The 20,501-nt window shown below is 37.5% G+C and overlaps 2 protein-coding genes across 2 annotated transcripts in view; both read left to right on the top strand.

Moving 5' to 3' along the window:
* Positions 1-777: 777 nt before the first annotated feature.
* On the top strand, positions 778-13,205 carry LOC306757115 (green-sensitive opsin-like; the record flags this gene model as incomplete). The annotated part of the gene is made up of 10 exons (XM_079242080.1): positions 778-1,141; positions 1,295-1,463; positions 2,403-2,568; positions 3,122-3,361; positions 4,192-4,272; positions 10,218-10,581; positions 10,737-10,905; positions 11,488-11,653; positions 12,287-12,526; positions 13,107-13,205. The coding sequence occupies 10 exons, from the start codon at positions 778-780 to the stop codon at positions 13,203-13,205; spliced, it is 2,058 nt and encodes a 685-aa protein (XP_079098206.1).
* A 6,146-nt stretch (positions 13,206-19,351) lies between these two features.
* LOC306757388 (green-sensitive opsin) overlaps positions 19,352-20,501 on the top strand; it is a gene marked incomplete at both ends in the record, with an annotated part of 3,053 nt that continues 1,903 nt past the window's right edge. The window contains 2 exons of the mRNA XM_079242424.1: positions 19,352-19,715; positions 19,872-20,040. Of these exons, the coding sequence (XP_079098550.1) occupies positions 19,352-19,715; positions 19,872-20,040 (533 nt within the window). The remainder of the gene's footprint in view (positions 19,716-19,871; positions 20,041-20,501) is intronic.

The raw sequence follows: 20,501 nt of genomic DNA, 5'->3' as shown, positions 1-20,501 counted from the left end.
CCCAAGATGTTCCATTCTTCAGCAACTTGGACTTATTATCACATTTTCTTGTCCCCTTCTGAATGATGTGAACACAAACCCAAAATCCCTTATCTAAAATGCTGTAATCACCATGAGTCTTGGTTCTGTTTTGATGCTCAACGACTGCGTGGCCCACATTGTTCTTATAATTCCTCAGTTGCAATGGCATATAGGCCAGATCAGAAATAGATAAGAATAACTGTTTTCTTCCTTGATTTTAAAGTGTCTACATTTAGTGAAAGTTTAATCTCCACTGGCAGATTATGTCAAATGTTTAAAGGGGACTTGTCTCAGGGAGGGTAACTTAAAACCCATGTGGGGACAGATGAGCTGGAATTTGAGTGTTTCTGAGACTGTAGTTTTTATTTTTATGTTAAAGACATACATACTTGTGGAGTAAGAATTTACCCAAGAGATCAATGAAAGGCGTAAAAAAAAAGAAAAAAACTTGGAAAAAATGAAGCAAGAAGAGTTCTCTCCCATGGGTCGGAGACTTTAATACTTTCTGTTTGTAAACATGCCCTAAAAACAACAAAAGCGATCACTGATCACTCAAATCAGTGATTAACACTTAATTATACTAAGAGATTATGGCTTGAATTCCAAGATCCTCTTAGCTCATCTTCTTATAACGTCCCCTAGGGGGTATATAACCATGCCTCCAAAACCACATGGAAGAGGTAAGAGAGCAGAGGCAGCTGCATACACTGAACTCAGAGGTTACTCCTCCGTTAATCCAGATCCTAACTCGCAAAGATGGAGAACGGTACAGAAGGCAAGAACTTCTATATCCCCATGAACAACAGGACGGGGCTTGTCAGGAGTCCTTTTGAATATCCACAGTACTATTTGGCAGAACCCTGGTTTTTCAAATTACTGGGTGCCTACATGTTTTTCCTGTTCTGCACTGGTTTCCCCATCAATGCTCTGACACTGGTGGTCACAGCTCAGAACAAGAAGCTCCGACAACCTCTGAACTTCATCCTGGTCAACTTGGCTGTGGCTGGACTGATCATGGTCTGCTTTGGATTCACAGTCACCATTTATTCTTGCATGTTCGGCTATTTTAGTCTGGGACCTACAAGCTGTGCGATGGAAGGATTCTTTGCTACATTGGGAGGTAAGTCTCAAGTGATCCACCTGAAGATTATTTCATTACTTGATTTCAGATTTTTTTTCTTTTCTTAATAAATTTGTCAGACAAGATCGGTGTGTTGCTGATAAAGGAGATGGTGAGATCACATCTTTTGTTTTGTGTTTTTTATTTTAACAGGTCAAGTGTCTCTCTGGTCTCTTGTGGTCTTAGCTGTTGAGAGATACATTGTGGTCTGCAAACCCATGGGAAGTTTCAAATTTACAGCCACTCACTCTGCAGTAGGCTGTGCTTTCACCTGGTTCATGGCTTGCTCTTGTGCTGTTCCTCCTTTGGTTGGCTGGTCAAGGTAATTAGATCATTGCATAAATTGCCTCACAAGAGATGTCCACATCTGGATGGAATGGAAATTGAAATGTTTTGGTGGAAGTTTGAAATAAAGTTTGCGACACGGAAATAGTCCTTTAAAAGATAATTATTAAACCTTTGTTAATTGATCTGACAGGCAGATTGCAATGAAACCTACATCTGTCTGATGAAGACAAGTAGGATCGGTCTATCTTGAACTCCTTTAGGTTAGGTTATGTCAGTTTTACAATAGGGATCCTATAATTGCCTCATCTATTAGCTTGGAGTTGTGAAACACAAGTTGTTAACAAACCTTATTGCTAATACAGTTTCTGTTACCCATTGCTACCTTTGGCATGCAGTCTGGTAACACTAGTTTATCAAACATCATTATCATTACCATTTAGACAGGAAAGTGCTTAAGTTTATTGAATTTGACTGCAATAATTGTTATTGGGATTCTCAAGAAACCCAAGATTTTCCTTGTAAATCTGACTCTTGAGCTGTTGTTATTTTTAAACTTTTTTTTTTTTTTAACTTTGTGTGCTTACTATTCCAATTTCTTTCCCCACTAAACAGCTTATTCAGATATTGGATTAGATATTTTGCCTCAAGTTTAGTTGGTCAAATAACACAAATAACCTTCGTGACCTTTCCAGATTGGCTGCTACTCTCTTTAAAGCTTCTAAACATCATTATTTCAACTGGAAGAAAAAAAGGACCTGCTTTTCCTGTAACATCTATTGATTGTCTGCAATCAGGCAGAATATTTTGGATGTAAAAACTTTATAAAGAACAGCTTTTGTACCATAACTGCACTTCATCAAGACATGTGTGCTAAGGCTTTTGTGATAAGTGCTTTCTATGTAATATGAAGGTATTTGCTGTATTTGTGTAGAAAATAGCTTGCTGGAAAGTAATGTAATTTCTCTGTTCACAGGTATATTCCTGAGGGGATTCAGGTTTCCTGTGGACCTGACTATTACACCATGGCCCCAGGCTACAACAACGATACATATTTAATGTACATGTTCAGCTGCCACTTCTGTGTCCCCGTCTTTACCATTTTCTTCACCTACGGAAGCCTTGTGTTGACTGTCAAAGCAGTAAGTGTTTAAAATCTACTTGCTTTTATTTGCCAATATTATAGAATATATCTTAATAATATAGTACATAAGAAGCCATTATTGCATGAAAAGAAAGTATTTCCAACTAAAAGCTCATTTCCAGGGTCAGAGATATATCTTACAAGTGCACTGATCAGCCTCCAGTATCCAAACCATTTTGTCTTTCATTGTGAAAAATAGATTCTTAAAACATCCATGTAAAGACTCTAATACCAGACATTTAAAAATGCCCTCTTTCATAGAACGCTGGGAATCTGAACTTAACCCTTGGCAATGCTACTTATGTCTAATTGGATTTTTTAAAACATCTATTCAACAGATTAGTTACAAGAACTGACTCCTCTTGCTGTCTAATATGTCTTTCTACTTTGAACGTAAACATTGTGACATGACAACCAACTCCACCTCTCAATAATTTCAGTGACATGTTTAACATTATTAATCTGACCTTTATTTTTGATCTCTCTTTAACATTAAATCAGAAATCAGCCATGAAACAAGCGTAGACTTGAACTGTTGATCTCATTTCCAGGCTGCAGCCCAGCAGCAGGATTCTGCTTCCACTCAGAAAGCTGAGAAAGAGGTGACACGTATGTGCATCTTGATGGTGTGTGGCTTCCTCCTTGCATGGGTCCCATATGCATCATTTGCTGCATGGATATTCTTAAACAGAGGAGCTTCCTTCACGGCTTTAGCCTTTGCCATCCCCTCCTTCTTTTCAAAGAGCTCAGCGTTGTTCAATCCTATCATCTACATTTTGATGAACAAACAGGTCAGTTGCTTTTTTTAGTCATATACACATAACTTATAATAGGGCTTTCAGACAATCAAATGTACCAGCACCAGCCTCCCGATTTAACTCAGGATTAATTTTGTGTTACAAATTTTTAATTTGTTATTAAATGGATCATAACAAGATTTTATTTAACCTAATTTTATGCAAGCACATGGTACAAAAATGCAAGAAAAAATTGTACATAAGCATGATGATACAAACTAGTATTGTTTAGGATTAGTGTTATCTTGCAATTATAGTGTTGCAACTCAGGATTTAAGCAGAGACGTATATCAACAAGCACCAAATAAATGGTGCTCGTCAAAGAAACATGAAAGTTAAAGAAAATTGAAAGGAAACAATGAGTTCATGTAATTTTAAATAACAACTGAAATGGCAATTCCTGAGAAGTCAGACTATGCAGTTGCACCTGTTATTAGTTCCTAAAAAGTCTAAATAGTCTGCTTAACCTTTTCAAACAATCTCCTACTCATTAAATTAGCTTGTTTTGACAAACTAAAAAGAAAGATCTATTGTCTAATTGGGAAAGACAAACACATGTTGGTTTCTTATCACACAGCAATTACATGTTTGTATTTGGATTAAAATACTTTATATCTCTCTAAGGGTAACAGCTTGCAAACACAGACAAAGTGTCTAATTTTAAAGAAAAATGAAGTGATACGTCTTCCAAAAGAAACAATATATTCAATAACAATGATAGAAAAGTTGATAATCCAGAGAAAGTTTTGGCATTAGACGTTAGCATCTCATTCATTGTCTGATTTTGTTTCTATTTGTTTTCTCCTTATGTTTGAATTTTATAGTTTCGTAATTGCATGCTGGCTACAATTGGAATGGGTGGAATGGTTGAAGATGAGACCTCAGTGTCGACCAGCAAGACAGAAGTCTCAACTGCTGCTTAAGGACAACAATTACACTTTTCTCGACAGCTTAATTCCTTATGACTTCCTCTTTCTGAGTGGCACTTGTAACATGGATACAAGTAAATCGATACAAGGTAATATGTTCTGGAACAAATGGACACAAATTTCTCAACACTGGCCATGGAAAGTATTTTACTGGACTTTAAAATGAAACACAGTCTGAAGTGTTTCCTTGTTCAACAATGCTGGTAACATCTGCTTGTGAAATGCTTGAATGGTGAATGAATGAGACTCACATTTGTTTATGTCTGAAATTAAGAGGTTTTCATATGTTTGATTCTCTATGAAAATAGCCTGTAAATATTTTATAAAGAAAAAAATTATGTAGAACAGCACAATAAATGCATGCATGAAAAGATGTGATGGTTTGTCCTTCCTTATCTTCATTTTTTTTCTTTAAGGTCAGAAACTTTTATAAATATTAAATGTTCAATACTGTTGACAGTGACAAAGTTGTCCTTGCTAAAGTTTAATACCAGTGGTATCACTGTCGGTGTTAGTTGTGTAACCTTATTAGAGTAGGAAAGTAAAAGAAGGAGTCTTTAAGGCTTTTGTTTCTGACATATCATGTCATCAAAGCTTGCCAAGAGACCGTTCCAACATATTGAACATCTTAACAAACAAACCCTTTTTTCATGGCTAAAATACTTGTTTTAGATCAACTATTTTTTTTTTTTTTTTTTTTTTTTTTTTTTTTTACCAGATAATGTACTTGCTGGTGTGAAAGGAGTGTTTTTATTTTGTTGTTGTTTTGTGTTTTTCTTTCAGTTGCATCTGCTGTTGGAGAACAGTATGACTTCCACAATTATGATTGTAGGCTGGTACTGAATAGATCATTCAGATTTCAAGAACACTATCTTTCCAATGCTGTATCCTAAAATCTGTGTATGTAGCCTATTTGAAAGAGACTGATTAGAATACACAATTATTTGTCACATCCCACTAAAGGAACGCCTAGCACCAACGGGGTAGAAGAACTTAGGTCCGGATGCAATCTAGAATTTTGCATGTGGGGCTGAGCCAGGGTCACCGCAGGGTGTCGGTGATTTAGGAGTGACTGAGCGGCAGGTGCAAACGACTCCCTATTTAAATGAGGGTTTTGCACTTGAAGTAGTTTTTCAGCCTGGATAATTTGGAGATGAAGCATGAATGCTACAAAGCTGCGAAATGCTAGTTGGAAACAAATGTATGAAAAAGTTCATGCTGTTGGTAAAACAATGCAAAAAGTTTATTAAGTAAAAAGCCGGTCTAAAGACATTAGAAGGTCATTCATTCATTCATTTTACTAGCCGCCTAATCCGATTCAGGGTCGCGGGGAAGCTGGAGCCCACCCCAGTAGTCTTAGGGCGAAAGGTAGGGTACACCCTGGACAGGTCGCCAGTCCATCGCAGACATTGCAGGTCAACTAAACAAAAATCACTGTTAGAAATCCAGCTACTGAAAAAAAAAAGTTTGGTCTGAGTATATGACCGCCGAGTGCTTGACCATCCGGCGACTCATGGCATTTAGGACTTGGACAGCACATTTAAAAAACAAAAAACAAAACGAAACCAGACAAAACTGGATTGGCGAATCCCAGCTGTGACACGCAGTGGGCTATCTGTCGTTTGCAGGTATGTCTGACTCCTCTCCAAATCCATCCCGGGTACCTCAGACAGCTCCAAAATGCTGGATAAGCGGAGCGTATTGATCATAAAAATACGGTGTGTAAACGAGGGTGGAAAGCGCGTTTTCTGCGTCTCGTTGCTTTGTTTCGGCGTCTCCTTGTGGCAATAACCGCAGCCACGTGCGCAATTACGCACACAGGCGTCCTTGTTAAACGGATCAAAAAAGGCTATAAGCCCAGTTTCTGTGAAAACTTTTTTTTATCGGGTTTGATGCAGGTACCAAATTAATATATTTACATTTTCTCCTCGCAAAACACACAAAATAGCGTGGACATTCCATATTGTGTATTCATTCACGTGGACATATAATGGATGCAAACACGCAAGTTTGTATTTTGAAAGCAGTGCACGCTGTTAATAAATCATTTTATACTTGTCTTAGTTTGTTCAGTGATTTTGCACACGTTTTAGTATTCATTTATTCATTATCCTAACCGCTTAATCCGATGAAGGGTCGCAGGGAAGCTGGAGCCTTTCCCAGCAGTCTGTTGGCGAAAGTCAGGGTACACCTTGGACAGCTCACGGTAAATTTTGATGAAAAAATAAAAAGCAGACACTCAAAGGTATTTAAAATGTTCAACAAAAAATTATACGTCTATTGAGAACAGCATTTATCAATACTGGGCAAGAAAAAGCCATGAATGAATAGAGTGCAAAGTGACAGTTGGATCAAATAAATAGGTATAAATGTGAATACTGTTATTATGATCAGATATTGCATGGTAATGAGCACTGTTGTGGGTTGTGGATAACAAGTTTTGTTGGAAGCAGGCCTGATCGTGGAGTCTGACATCAGAGGGTAGGAAAGACCTGTGTCTCTCTGTCCTGCACTATGGGTGAAGAAGCTTGCTACTGATGGTGCTTTTCAGGGCTCTAAGAATCTCATGAGGGGAGCAATGGTCCATGATTAATGACAACTTTGATGTTTTCCTCCTGTCACTTCACCAGGTTCAAGACTGGTCCATAACAGTCAGCCTTCTTCATCATAAGTTATGGCACCGATGTAGCACCTAATGTAACAGCTCTGTCTTCTGTCCCTTAAATCTTCAAAGATACATTTAATTTTCCTTGACTTTTTTCAGAAACCTCACCATCAATCGATCAATCTGAGATACTTCAATCAGAGGATACATCAGTGTTGGTGCAATATGCATATTGATTTATTATTGATTAATTTCCTATTCACATCTGATGATGCTAAATGTGCAGCTACAGGTGGCCAAGAGCAGAAGGACGCAATGACAAACTGACAAGGATGAAGCAAGATTTGAACAGCCAGCCTACTGGTGTTGGGATTATCTGCCCTACTGCTTGAGCCACCAGTGCCTCAAGCACATTTGAAGTAACCATACTAATCATCTAATCAATAAAGCAGAACCAAACAAGAAGAACAAAACAAGACACAACCTGAGTTATATTGTCAGAAAAGATTGAGGCTGCTCTTGTCTGATTCGTTGCCATGGTTTGTTAAAATATCTCAAATGAGTCAGATTACCAAACATATGCATGTTATCACTTTAACATATTAATTGTACTACTTTTCCTTTTGTCACCATTAAAACGTATATTGAGTTATTGGTTTGTTTGTAAAGGAGGTGGAAGAGGAAGCGATTAAGGTTTGGCAAAGAATAATGAGCTTATCGCCATTTGAGGCACTGAGAAGTCGATGTATCCGTACAAAACCCCCAGATTTAGTGTAGAAACATGTCATTAATTACAAAGTTTTTATAGGGTCTTATACTGCAATATCATCAACAAACAGTATTACCAGTTACTTGATACTGGAATGGGACAAAAAGCAAGACTGAGTCAAACACTCACCAACTCAAACACTGCACGCAAACATGCACACACACACACACACACACACACACACACACACAAGTCCACACAGCCACTCACACGGGCTAAGTAATAACTAAAGCTCATTATTGTATGTAGACCAACATAAAGCTATAAGCCACCAGTCCAATGTGATTCTCTCCCCTACCACCACTAAAAAGGCTCAATACAACACTAACAACTACAGAACTCCAATATTCATGATATGTGTTTTGGACCAAAACAACTTTACTGCATCATTTTGTCAGCAAATAACTTAGATTACATTTTACTGTGGTAAGTAGGCTATAATATTCCAACACAAATAATTAATACAAAGGTACAAGGCAAAGTCTGATCAACAACAATGTTCCATGGTGTGATTTAAAAGATGTTTGAATATGAAAAAGTCAACTTATTAAGATAAAAGACTGTCTTAATTTTGAGTTACAGCGTGTATGAATGAGGGCCATCTAGCTGTAAAGATGGGCATAGCAAGTTGTGATTGGACAGTGGCCGTGAGAGGGCAAAATTCTTCCAGACGTAAACATGTTTTCCAGTGGCCTCATGCAGCGATGACTGCAACACAGGCATCTACTTCAACATGATATACATGTGTACTTTCTTCTTCCATGTACCCTTTAAGGTGTTGCTCATCCTGAACGGCGCTCTAGCCCCTATCAAGCAAAGCCGGTACTGCAGGATTAAAACTCACAAGGCTCTCACAGAGATGTTTGCCCATTCAGGATTAACATTCATTTCAAGAACCTAGAAACAAAGCAGTTTTTCATCATCAAACACAAACTCCATGTGAACTATAATGTCAGACATCAAAGCATATTTAACCTGATTAGCTTACTGAAAAACTGTTTCAGTAAAGAAGTTCTCTCAATTTAAATATATCTGGCCTATCAAGATATTCCTCATTGCCATAGTTTTGTTGATGCTTCTGAGTTGGACAGTTATGGACAGTATTTGTTTACGGACTATTAAAATAGTCACGTGTCAGTTGAATGCAGCAGATAATATTAAATAAATATTTAATCTTGGTTGTACCAGGCTACATAAGCCCTACTGTACATCCAAGGCTGAGATATAGAGTTGCTTTTATGTCTGACCTATTGGAAGATAGAACAATCCTGCAGCAACCATCAGTAACATTTACTATCATGACATTTTGACAACAACATGTAACAGTGTTATTATTGGACCTGCATCTAAAGGAAATGATAGTATCTATAATAACATTGTTATTATACTCGTGATAATCATATTATGCAAAGGTAAAAGTTTGGAGCTTCCTTTTATGCATCACAAAGTATGAACAAAGTATGAAAAGTATGAACAACATCACAGCAAGATGCGAAAGAAACACTAAAGACGGGAGAATTAAAACAATGGACAAAGAAGAATGTAAAATAAGTATAAGCAGAACAATATCGGTACATCTTAACAAAATTTAATCCAGTCTGGCTTTTCAGTCTTCCACAACTTGGCTTCATAATATTTGCAATTTCTGTTCCCCATCTGAATGATGCAAACATGAACCCAGAATTCCTTGTCTAAAGCTGTACTATGTGGTTGTCAACATTAGCCTTGGTTCTGCTTCGATGCTAAAGGACTGCAGGGGTGACCTTGTCACTCCTATTTTTGCCCAGTTTAAATACCATAAAGGTGAGACAGGAGGGACAGTAAATGCCAACAAGATTATATAAGTTAGAATATGACAGATAAATAGAAAGAAATACATGTTATGGATGAGGAATTAAAAGTAGTTTTCATAAAGGGCAGCAGGTAATGAAAAGTCTTTGAGGGGGAAAGGCAGTCTTTATAAGTTAAAAGACAGATTGTGCAATTCATGCATAGGTGCATGATAAAATAACTGCTTTTATATGGATTTAAATGGGTCTATGTCTGGTGAAAGTTTAATCTCCACTCGCAGATTGTGCCAATTGTTTAAAGAGGGCTTGTCTCAGGAAGGGTCATTTAAAACGGATGTAGGGATGGATAAGTTGGAATTTGCGTGTTTTCAGGAGCAAACATATGCTTCTGCAGCTTTTTCACATGAAATAAACACATACTTATTTATCAGAGCAATGAAGATAGTAAAAAAAACCTGCAAATAAAAAGTAAGAAGAGTTTATCTCCCATTTGTTGGAAACATTAATAGTTTCAGTTAGTAAACATGTCCTAAAAAACTACAAAAGAGATCAGTCAAATCAGTGATTAACACTTAATGATACTAAGAGATTATGGCTTGAATTCCAAGATCCTCTTAGCTCATCTTCTTATAACGTCCCCTAGGGGGTATATAACCATGCCTCCAGAATCACATGGAAGAGGTAAGAGAGCAGAGGCAGCTGCATACACTGAACTCAGAGGTTACTCCTCCGTTAATCCAGATCCTAACTCGCGAAGATGGAGAACGGTACAGAAGGAAAGAACTTCTATATCCCCATGAACAACAGGACGGGGCTTGTCAGGAGTCCTTATGAATATCCACAGTACTATTTGGCAGATCCCTGGTTTTTCAAATTACTGGGTGCCTACATGTTTTTCCTGCTCTGCACTGGTTTCCCCATCAATGCTCTGACACTGGTGGTCACAGCTCAGAACAAGAAGCTCCGACAACCTCTGAACTTCATCCTGGTCAACTTGGCTGTGGCTGGACTGATCATGGTCACCTTTGGATTTACAGTCACCATTTATTCTTGCATGTTTGGCTACTTTAGTCTGGGACCTATGAGCTGTGCAATGGAAGGATTCTTTGCCACATTGGGAGGTAAGTCTTAAGTCATCCTCTTGTAGCTTGTTTTAATTACTTGATTGTTGACATTTGTTTTTGTTCTCAAAGTTGTCAGACTAGATCAATCTTTTGATGGTAAAGGAGATGGTGAGAGCTTCTCGACATTTTCTGCTCCTGTGTTTTTTCAACAGGTCAAGTGTCTCTCTGGTCTCTTGTGGTCTTAGCTGTTGAGAGATACATTGTGGTCTGCAAACCCATGGGAAGTTTCAAATTTACAGCCACTCACTCTGCAGTAGGTTGTGCTTTCACCTGGTTCATGGCTTGTGCTTGTGCTGTTCCTCCTTTGGTTGGCTGGTCAAGGTAAGAGATCATTCCCACAAATGGATTACAGATCACATCTGGTTTAACAGAATGGAAATTTGAATGTTTTGGTGGAAGTCTGAAATAAAGATAGTGGGGTCAGAATTGTTTTTCATATTATATTTATCAAAACCTTTTCAATGGGATAAGACAGATACAGAGTGTAATGAAATCTACATGAGTCTGATGAAGACGAGACGGCCAGTATACTGCAATCTGCAAACACTATAGTTCAACAAACATTATTAAAACTAACATGTAAATAAGAAATAGCATAGAATAATTGACTGTTTATAAATAATTAATTTTCTACTGTTGGAAGTATCAATTAATTTCCCTTTTAAATCTGTCTCTTGTGCTGGGTGTTAATTTTTAGAACATTTCTTGTGCTCACTATTCTAAGCTCTTACTCACTAAATAAAATATATAGATGTTGGGTTTGATGATTTCAGTAGTCTATTTAGATAACTAGCATGTGGTCCTTTTGCCACCTTAACTATTCCTTAAAGGAAATACTAAACTTTGTCTTTACCATTAAAGAACAATTTAGCAAAGGGGGTAAAATAATTTCTCTGTTCACAGGTATATTCCTGAGGGGATTCAAGTTTCCTGTGGACCTGATTATTACACTCTGGCCCCAGGGTTCAACAACGAATCATATGTGATGTACATGTTCAGCTGCCACTTCTGTGTCCCTGTAACCACCATATTCTTCACATATGGAAGCCTTGTGTTGACAGTCAAAGCTGTAAGTGTTTAAAATCAACTTGGTTTTTAGAAAATTTACACAAGGTTTGCTCTTATATGCTGCTAATGGTTTATGAAAAAATATTATTACATTAATTAAAAGCATTTTCAATTAAAAGCCCACATTCAGGCTTAGAGATGTAATTTTACAAGTAACCTGATCAGCCTCCAGCATGTAAACCACATGCAGATTATTTAGTGGTTCACTGTGAGATAGACCGTTCTGAAATGTCTCGGTATGGACTCCAATACTTGACATTTAAAGCTGCTCTCATTTGTAATTCCCTCAGATATTTGTAGCAGATCCTTTAAATCCACTTCAAGATGGAGCCTCTATGCCGGCTGACTGATAGTGGGGCACTGTGCAACATCTTGCTTGTGCATCCTGACCAAAAAGAACATATTGTCCATCAGACTGGGCAACAGAGATCTGTTTTGGCTCTTGTAATGTTACATTATCAACACTATTTAAGTGATTAAGAATCCCAATTTAGTCCTTGTCAAAGCTATTTAGGTTAATTAAAAATCAATGTCTATATTAATCTGATCTTTAATTTTCATCTAATTTTAGTGTTAAATCTGAAATCATTGAGGAAAAAAGTTTGAAATTAACTGTTGTTAATCTCATCTCCAGGCTGCAGCCCAGCAGCAGGACTCTGCTTCTACCCAGAAAGCTGAGAAAGAGGTCACACGTATGTGTGTCTTGATGGTGTTGGGCTTCCTCCTTGCTTGGGTCCCATACGCATCATTTGCTGCATGGATCTTCTTTAACAGAGGAGCTGCCTTCTCGGCTATCTCCATGGCAATCCCTTCCTTCTTTTCCAAGAGCTCAGCGTTGTTCAATCCTGTTATCTACATATTGATGAACAAACAGGTAAGTGGTTTTTTTAATCGCATTTCACTAATCAGTATCAGTATTATCTTGTTGTTATGTTGTAGAAACTCAGCATTTATGAGGAAACAAATAACAAGTACCAACTAAATAATGCTATTTTTGCTATATTTAAACAAGAATTTAAATCATAAGTACGAAAAGATCAAAGAATGCATTTCCACTTATAAGTTATAAATATTTCTCGATAACCTGCTGAATATTTTCAAAATATTTAATACTCATTTAATTGTTTGTCTTGATTAACTGTGGGAAAGAGCCTTTGGGTTATTGGGGATGACAAAGACAGTGCTTTGTTTTTTCCAACACAACAATTAGATGTTTGTCATCAGATCAAAATGCCTCGTATCTGTAGTTTATATCCACCTGTAGCACTGGCTTGAAAACACAGAATGAATGTCTGATATGAAAGACCAATGATGGTGATCCACATTAGAATATATTCTATAACAACAAATAAGAGAAGTGTTTATAATGTGGAGATAGTTTTGATATTAAACAGTTGCATTTAATTCCTTTGATCTAACAACACTTCTTTTCAACGCTTGTTGGAATTTTATAGTTTCGTAATTGCATGCTGGCCACAATTGGAATGGGTGCAATGGTTGAAGATGAGACCTCAGTGTCGACCAGCAAGACAGAAGTCTCAACTGCTGCTTAAGGACAACAAATACACCTTTCTGGACACCCTTATTCTTTATGTTGTCCTCTTTCTGAGAGGAACTTGTGACATGGATACAAGCAAATCAATACAAGGTAATATGCTCTGGAAGCAACGGACACAAATTTCTCAACACTGGCCACTGAAAGCATCTTAGTGGACTTTAAAATGAAACACAGGTAGCATCTGCTTGGAAAATGCTTGGATGGTGAATGAATGAGGTTCACTTTTGTTTATTTCTGAAATTGAGAGGTTTTCACATGTTTGAGCCTCTGTTTTAATAGCCTGTGAATATTTTATAAAAAAAAAATATAATAATGTAGAACAGCACAATAAATGCATGCATGAAAAGATGTGATGGTTTGTCCTTCCTTGTCTTCATTTTTTTGTTTTTTTGTTTTAGGGCTTTGTTTTTTGTTTTGTTTTGTAAAACTGTAAAAAAAAACAAAACAAAAGAAAGAAAAAGAAACATCTGATGCTACTGACAGTGTCAAAGTGATGGATTAAGCGGTTCAGAAAATGAATGAATGAATAACTGTCTGTGTTCGTTCTGTAACTTTTAGAAGAGCTATAGAAGGAGTATGTAACGCTCTTGCAATTGGCATCCCGTATCTTAAAAGCTTGCAAGGCAGCTCCGATAAATTCCACAATGCAAATTCAAATGCTGTTGGTTGGTGCACAATACATTTAGATACTTCAGATAAATTAATGTTGGTGCAGTATGTATTTTAATTTGACTGTTTGCTTTAACAGCTGCACGGTGGAACAGTGGTTAGCACTGTGGCCTCACAGCAAGAGGGTCACTGGTTCAATCCTTGGCTGGGGAGGGGTTTGGTCAGTGGCCTTTCTGTGTGGAGTCTGCATGTGTGGGTTCTCTCTGGGTACTCCAGCTTCCTCCCACCGTCCAAAGACATGCATGTTAGGTTAATTGGTTACTCTAAATTGCTCCTAGGAATGATTGTGAGCGTGAGTGTTTGTTTGTCTCTCTGTATGGCCCTGCGATGGACTGGCAAGCTGTCCAGGGTGTACCCTGCCTATCACCCAAAGCCAGCTGGGATAGGCCCCAGCTTCCCCACAACCCTGAATTGGAATAAGTGGTTCAGAAAATGAATGAATGTTTGCTTTAACTTTTTTTTGCCAGTTAGTATTATACCCAGTTACCACGTTACCAGGTGTACCCTGCCTTTCACCCAAGGACTGCTGGGATAGGCTCCAGCTTCCCCGCAACCCTGAATTGGATTAAGCAGTTAGGAAAATGAATAAATTTGATAATGAAAATTACTAATTAGGTTTATACAATGCTTCAAGGCACCCACATTAAATCTATCATTAATTTACTTTCTTTTTATACCTGATGATGGTAAGCTACATGTGTAGCTACAGGTGTGCTGGGGACACCGGAAAGTAGGAGCTCTGTCAACATCCTCTCCGAAGACCAAGAGTAAACTGCTAGAAACATTTTATACCTGGCATTTTGTCCCAGACTGGCTCCTAAATAATTATACACATGGTAACTGTTTCTGCTCCCTTGAATGTAAATATGAACTGTGCAACTCCTTACAATCATTAAATCAATAATTTAGTGAGCAGAAATCAGTGAGAGAAGACATGTAAAAAAAAAAAACAACTTTTTAATAAAAATGTCTATTCCAGCACAGTGATGAATCTTAGAGCAGCATTAATCCTATGGTATGTTTGAGGGACACAGAAAATGGAAAGAACAGACATGAGGAATGATGGATCAGATGAAAACTGCTTCTGGACAAAATGTCTCTGATTCTGCTGTCTGCTGTCCTCTAATGAAGATGTTTTCCCAACAAGGTTTAACAAAAGATTAAATGTAGACTTTTTTCTTGTGATTTTATTCATTTTCAGCCCCTTTTAGTCACACGATGATCCAGTCCAGAATTATTGAATGCTCTGGTGAAGAGACAAACAGCTGTATCAGTTTAACATATAAGCAAAAGTATAAGCTAAACAAATAATCTTTAAAAGGCAATGTATTCTTGTAAATTGACCATAAACATCTACACAGACGCTGCCACTCACACAATTTGACCCAAATGTAGTCAGCTATCAACCAATAATAAATATGCTAATAAAGATCAGAAAGTTGCAGATTCACTGTGAATGCTGCTGAATGATGGTTAAATATACTAATGTTCTCTCTTCAACAAGAGGATTTAGTTCAGGAAGACAGAAACAAATTAATTTAAAATGTGTTTTAACCAGTAAACACAACCAGTTAACCAGCTGTTCTGCTGGAAACCCTGACATCATCAATCAATGTCATAAATGTGAAGAAATAAAATCATCTGACATTAAAACATATGGGTATTATAGATATATAGATGTAATGTAAGCACTTCCACATAGGTTTGTAAAGTGCTGACTGTCTTGTCTGGCTCAGACTTATTGGATTTAATGGGTCTCTTTGCTCAAAACAGGACCTCTGTGATGTGAAAGCAGCTTACCACAGGTCGCCACACCATCATCCTCTTCGGCAGCTGATGAAGGTCCTGGTGTGGAAAACATACCAAACATCCCTGGACATTTACTGTGCCTTTGCCCCCCCCTAATCGTGCAGTTTCTCTGTGCCTCCTTGCGGTTCTTGCAGGGAGTTGAATCCACTGGCAGAGAGCCAAAAGGGATTTAAAACATCTGATTGGATCAGTCTGTCAGTTAAAGAAGCAATGTGTTTCATGGGCCAGTAGTCAGGAAAAGAAGTTCTGTGCTGACTTTGGACACTTAGCCACAGGGATAACAACCAGAGGAGATGTTCAGCCAGTTAAGTGTTAGTTGTGCCGCTGATCTGCCAAGTCTTGTTGATCAGTCAGACAAATATATGAACTGTCGGCCAGCAGAGAAAATGCCTGGTGTGCCCGATGGTCAGTCCGCCCATACTCGCTGATGCTGACAATGGAGGCAGGTTGGGTGGAATGTCTTGTCCAAAGACAAAATGACAGATTGACAAGGACAAAGGAGGATTCGAAAGACCAACCTTCCAGTTATTGAACAGCCTGCTTTACTCAAAAAGGATTTGATTTAAGTTCATACTAATCGTCACGGTCCATGGCAACAGGAGATGAAGAGGTTTGACCCAGCTGCAGAAAAACTCAGGACAGGAGGCTAAGTGACATCTGGGGTGTTATTAACAAAACACATGAAACTACTGATGAATAAAAAAAAACTTAAATGTGTGCTGACATGAAATTAATCCAGTCAGTCAATGTAAAACCAATCATCTATACTCGCAGAGAACTAATTCCAAAATGAGCAGCAGGGCGGCCAATCAGTGAAAGAAACCAGGTATTACAATGAGGGAACTGAATCAGGACCAAGGAAGTAAACTGAATAGAAAAACTCAATCTAAAAAACTCAACTGAACAAGAAGAAACAAGTAAGAACTCAAATTGTCAAGACTAGAAACCATGACTGCAATGGAATAGATTAGACATATTCTTGTCTAACATGCCTTTATGTTTGATAAAACACAAAATAAACAAAAAATAATGATAGTAAATAAGAAACAAAGTAAGCAATAAGAAAAATAAAATCAGCTTGAGCTACTGTTGTCCCAAAATGCATTTAAAATAACAATAATACTAATGTGGCTTTTGGTCTAATAATCAAAACAAAAATAAAAAAACAATAAAAAAAAAGTGAAAAATTGTCAGAAAAGATTCAGAGCTGCCCTTCTCTGATCCCTTGCCATGGTTTGTTATATATCCCTCATGAGTCAGATGACCAAAAAATAAATAAATAAAGCAGAAAAAACAAAACAAAACAAAAAAAAAAAAAACACTTTAACTTCCTATGTATACTCATAGTACTGCATGGGCTATTTTTTCCTTTTCTGACCTTTAAGATTTATTTGATTGGTTTCTTTGTAAAGGAGGTGGAGGAAGAAGTGATTAAGGTTTGGCAAAGAATAATGAGCTTATCATCTTTAGATGTGCTGAGAAGTCAACACATCCGCACAACATCATCAGATTCAGTGTGAAGCACCTCATTAACTGCAAAACTGTTACCTGACACTGAACTGGCACAAACAGCCCGACTATGAGTCACACCTTCAACCCACCCAAACTCATACACTGCACAAATAATCTCACACACGTCAAAGTCTACACTTACACACACACACACACACACACACACACACACACACACACACACACACACACACACACACACACACACACACACACACACACACATATAGGATAAGTAATCACCAAAGCTCATTATTCTATTATACACCAACATTCACATAAAGCCATAAGCCACCAGTCCAATGTTTTTCTCTCCCCTACCACCATTAAAAGGCTTGATACAACAGTAACAACAGAAATTCAATAATCATATCTTTTTTTTTTTTTTTAATCAAGACAACATGACTGTATCATTTTGTCAGTAAGTCATTTAGACAGCATTTCATAGAAGTAAGTATAATATTCCAACACAAATATTAAATACAAGGGTGAAAGGCAAGATAGTTTGGTTAACTCTGACATCACCTGGTGTGATTTAAATAAGGTTAGAAAATAAAAACAGTTTACTCAACTTTTTAAGCTAAAAGACTGACTCACTCTTGAGGTACAGCATGTATGAATGAGGGACATCTAGCTGTAAAGATGGGCATGGCATGTTGTGATTGGACAGTGGTTGTGGGTGGGCAAAATTCTTCCAGATGTAAATGTGATTTTGCAGTGGTCTCGGGTGTAGTAACTACTGAAAGATTATATACATTTGTACTTTCTTTTTTTAATGTACCTTTTTAAAGCATTACTTATTTTCAATGGTGCTCTAGCCCCTACCAAGTAAAGCCAGGACTGCAGGATTAAGACTCACAAGGCTTTCACTTCACTGAGTTGTTTTCCCATTCACAAACACCATGAACAAATGGCAGCAAAACATGGCATTTATACTTGGACCCATTGCAAACTAAAAGCAGAACAGTTGTCTGTTTTTTTTTTTTTACAAGGGCTGGAGCACTAATAAGTGATGCCTTTAAAGGTACACATTTCACATATATATATATATATATATGTATATATATATATATATATATATATATATATATATATAATATATATATATATATATATATATATAGATATAAACAGGTCGACTCAATTGCTGTTGCTCCTAAATGCATTTTTGCTGCTGGTTAAGATTTGAACATCTCAGAAGGTTTCCAATGTTTACCCTAAGTGGATTTTAGCAGGCCCGTCCAGACCTGTGTTTAAACTTATAACCACAAGTTCATATGCATCATTCAGCTTCAGGCAAGGCAGGTTTATTTGCCTAACACAGTTCATGTACAAAGCAACTCCAAGTGCTTTACATAAAGTATTTGAAAAATTGAATCAAGTTGCAAAAGAAAGATGAAAAATATGACATTTGAATAGAAGTATCACTAGAACAGCAGTTGCCAATCTTGGAAAATGTTTACGCAGTGTGTTCACAAATGGGCCTAATTTTTTCCTTTTCAAATTTCAGCTCTCTATCTGAATAATAATGTCAAACAAAACCTGGAATTAATTTTCTATAACTGCACAAAGCAATGTTGTTACCATGAGTCTGTTTTGATGCTTTTCTTTCCTATTGTTTACCAGTAGAAGATACAATATCATGTCAGCTGGACCAAAAAAGGATGAAAATAAATATTTTCAAACTGGTGTCTACATTTGTTGGAAGCTTAATCTTCCCTGGTAGTTTGTTTCATTTGTCTGAAGAGACTTGTCTCAGGAAGGGTTATTTACAATGGATGTATGGAAGTTGGGATTTGCAAACATCATGCTACTAAGCAAAAAAAATGATTAAGGAGAAATTTAGAAAATGAAAATAAGGAGCAGGAAGAGTTAACCTGGATGTGTATGAGACATTAATACTTTCAGTTAGTAAACATGTCCTACAAACAACAAAAAAGATCACTCAAATCAGTGATTAACACTTAATGATACTAAGAGATTATGGCTTGAATTCCAAGATCCTCTTAGCTCATCTTCTTATAACGTCCCCTAGGGGGTATATAACCATGCCTCCAAAACCACATGGAAGAAGTTGGAGAGTAGACGATACTCCATAGAGAGAGCTCAAGTGTTACTCCTCACCGCTAATCCAGATCTTAACTTGCGAAGATGGAGAACGGCACAGAAGGAAAGAACTTCTATATCCCCATGAACAACAGGACAGGGCTTGTCAGGAGTCCTTTTGAATATCCACAGTATTACTTGGCAAATCCCTGGTTTTTCAAAATACTGGCTGCCTACATGTTTTTCCTGCTCTGCACTGGTTTCCCCATCAATGCTCTGACACTGGTGGTCACAGCTCAGAACAAGAAGCTCCGACAACCTCTGAACTTCATCCTGGTCAATTTGGCTGTGGCTGGACTGATCATGGTCTGCTTTGGATTCACAGTCACCATTTATTCTTGCATGTTTGGCTACTTTAGTCTGGGACCTACTAGCTGTGCGATAGAAGGATTCTTTGCCACATTGGGAGGTAAGCCTATTAACTTTATCTCACATGCAGTTTATTTCATTACTTGATTTCTGACATTAATGAAGTTGTCAAACTAAATCAGTCTTTTGTTGGTAAAGGAGATGGTGAGATCTGTAGTTTCTCATGACAACTTCTGCTCTTGTGTTTTTTCAACAGGTCAAGTGTCTCTCTGGTCTCTTGTGGTCTTAGCTGTTGAGAGATACATTGTGGTCTGCAAACCCATGGGAAGTTTCAAATTTACAGCCAGTCACTCTGCAGTAGGCTGTGCTTTCACCTGGTTCATGGCTTGTGCTTGTGCTGTTCCTCCTTTGTTTGGTTGGTCAAGGTAAGAGATCATTCCCTAAAACTGAGCACATGACAAGTTATGTTAGTGGTGCTCTTTCACACATTACACATACCCTGAATTTTATGTTTAAAACAGAGATTTTCCTTTTAAATTTGCATCTTGGCCACATCTTATTCAGATGTTGTGTATAGAATCAGTTTGGCCAGCATTGTTTTTTGTAGCCCTTTCATACTGACCACTTCTTTCTCAAACCATAAGTAAACATCATTCCAGTTGCGAGAAAAAAAAGAAAACCGTTTTACCTGTAATATCTAATAGGTCTCTGCTGTCAGGAAGGAGATGTTAAACAACAGGAACACGCAAAGGCTGCTTAAAGAACCTCTTTTATGGCAACGCTACAGTTGTAGTTAATAATGACATATGCAATATGGCTGTTGGGAAAGATGCCATGTTAATCATCCCTTAAAAGAAATTTGAACATTTCTTTTAAGGGATAGTTA

Source organism: Telmatherina bonti (genome assembly GCF_933228915.1).
Source record: "Telmatherina bonti genome assembly, chromosome: 6".
Lineage (NCBI taxonomy): Eukaryota > Metazoa > Chordata > Actinopteri > Atheriniformes > Telmatherinidae > Telmatherina > Telmatherina bonti.
The sequence above is the reverse complement of the archived record's forward strand: the minus strand, read 5'-3'. Positions and strand labels throughout refer to the sequence as shown.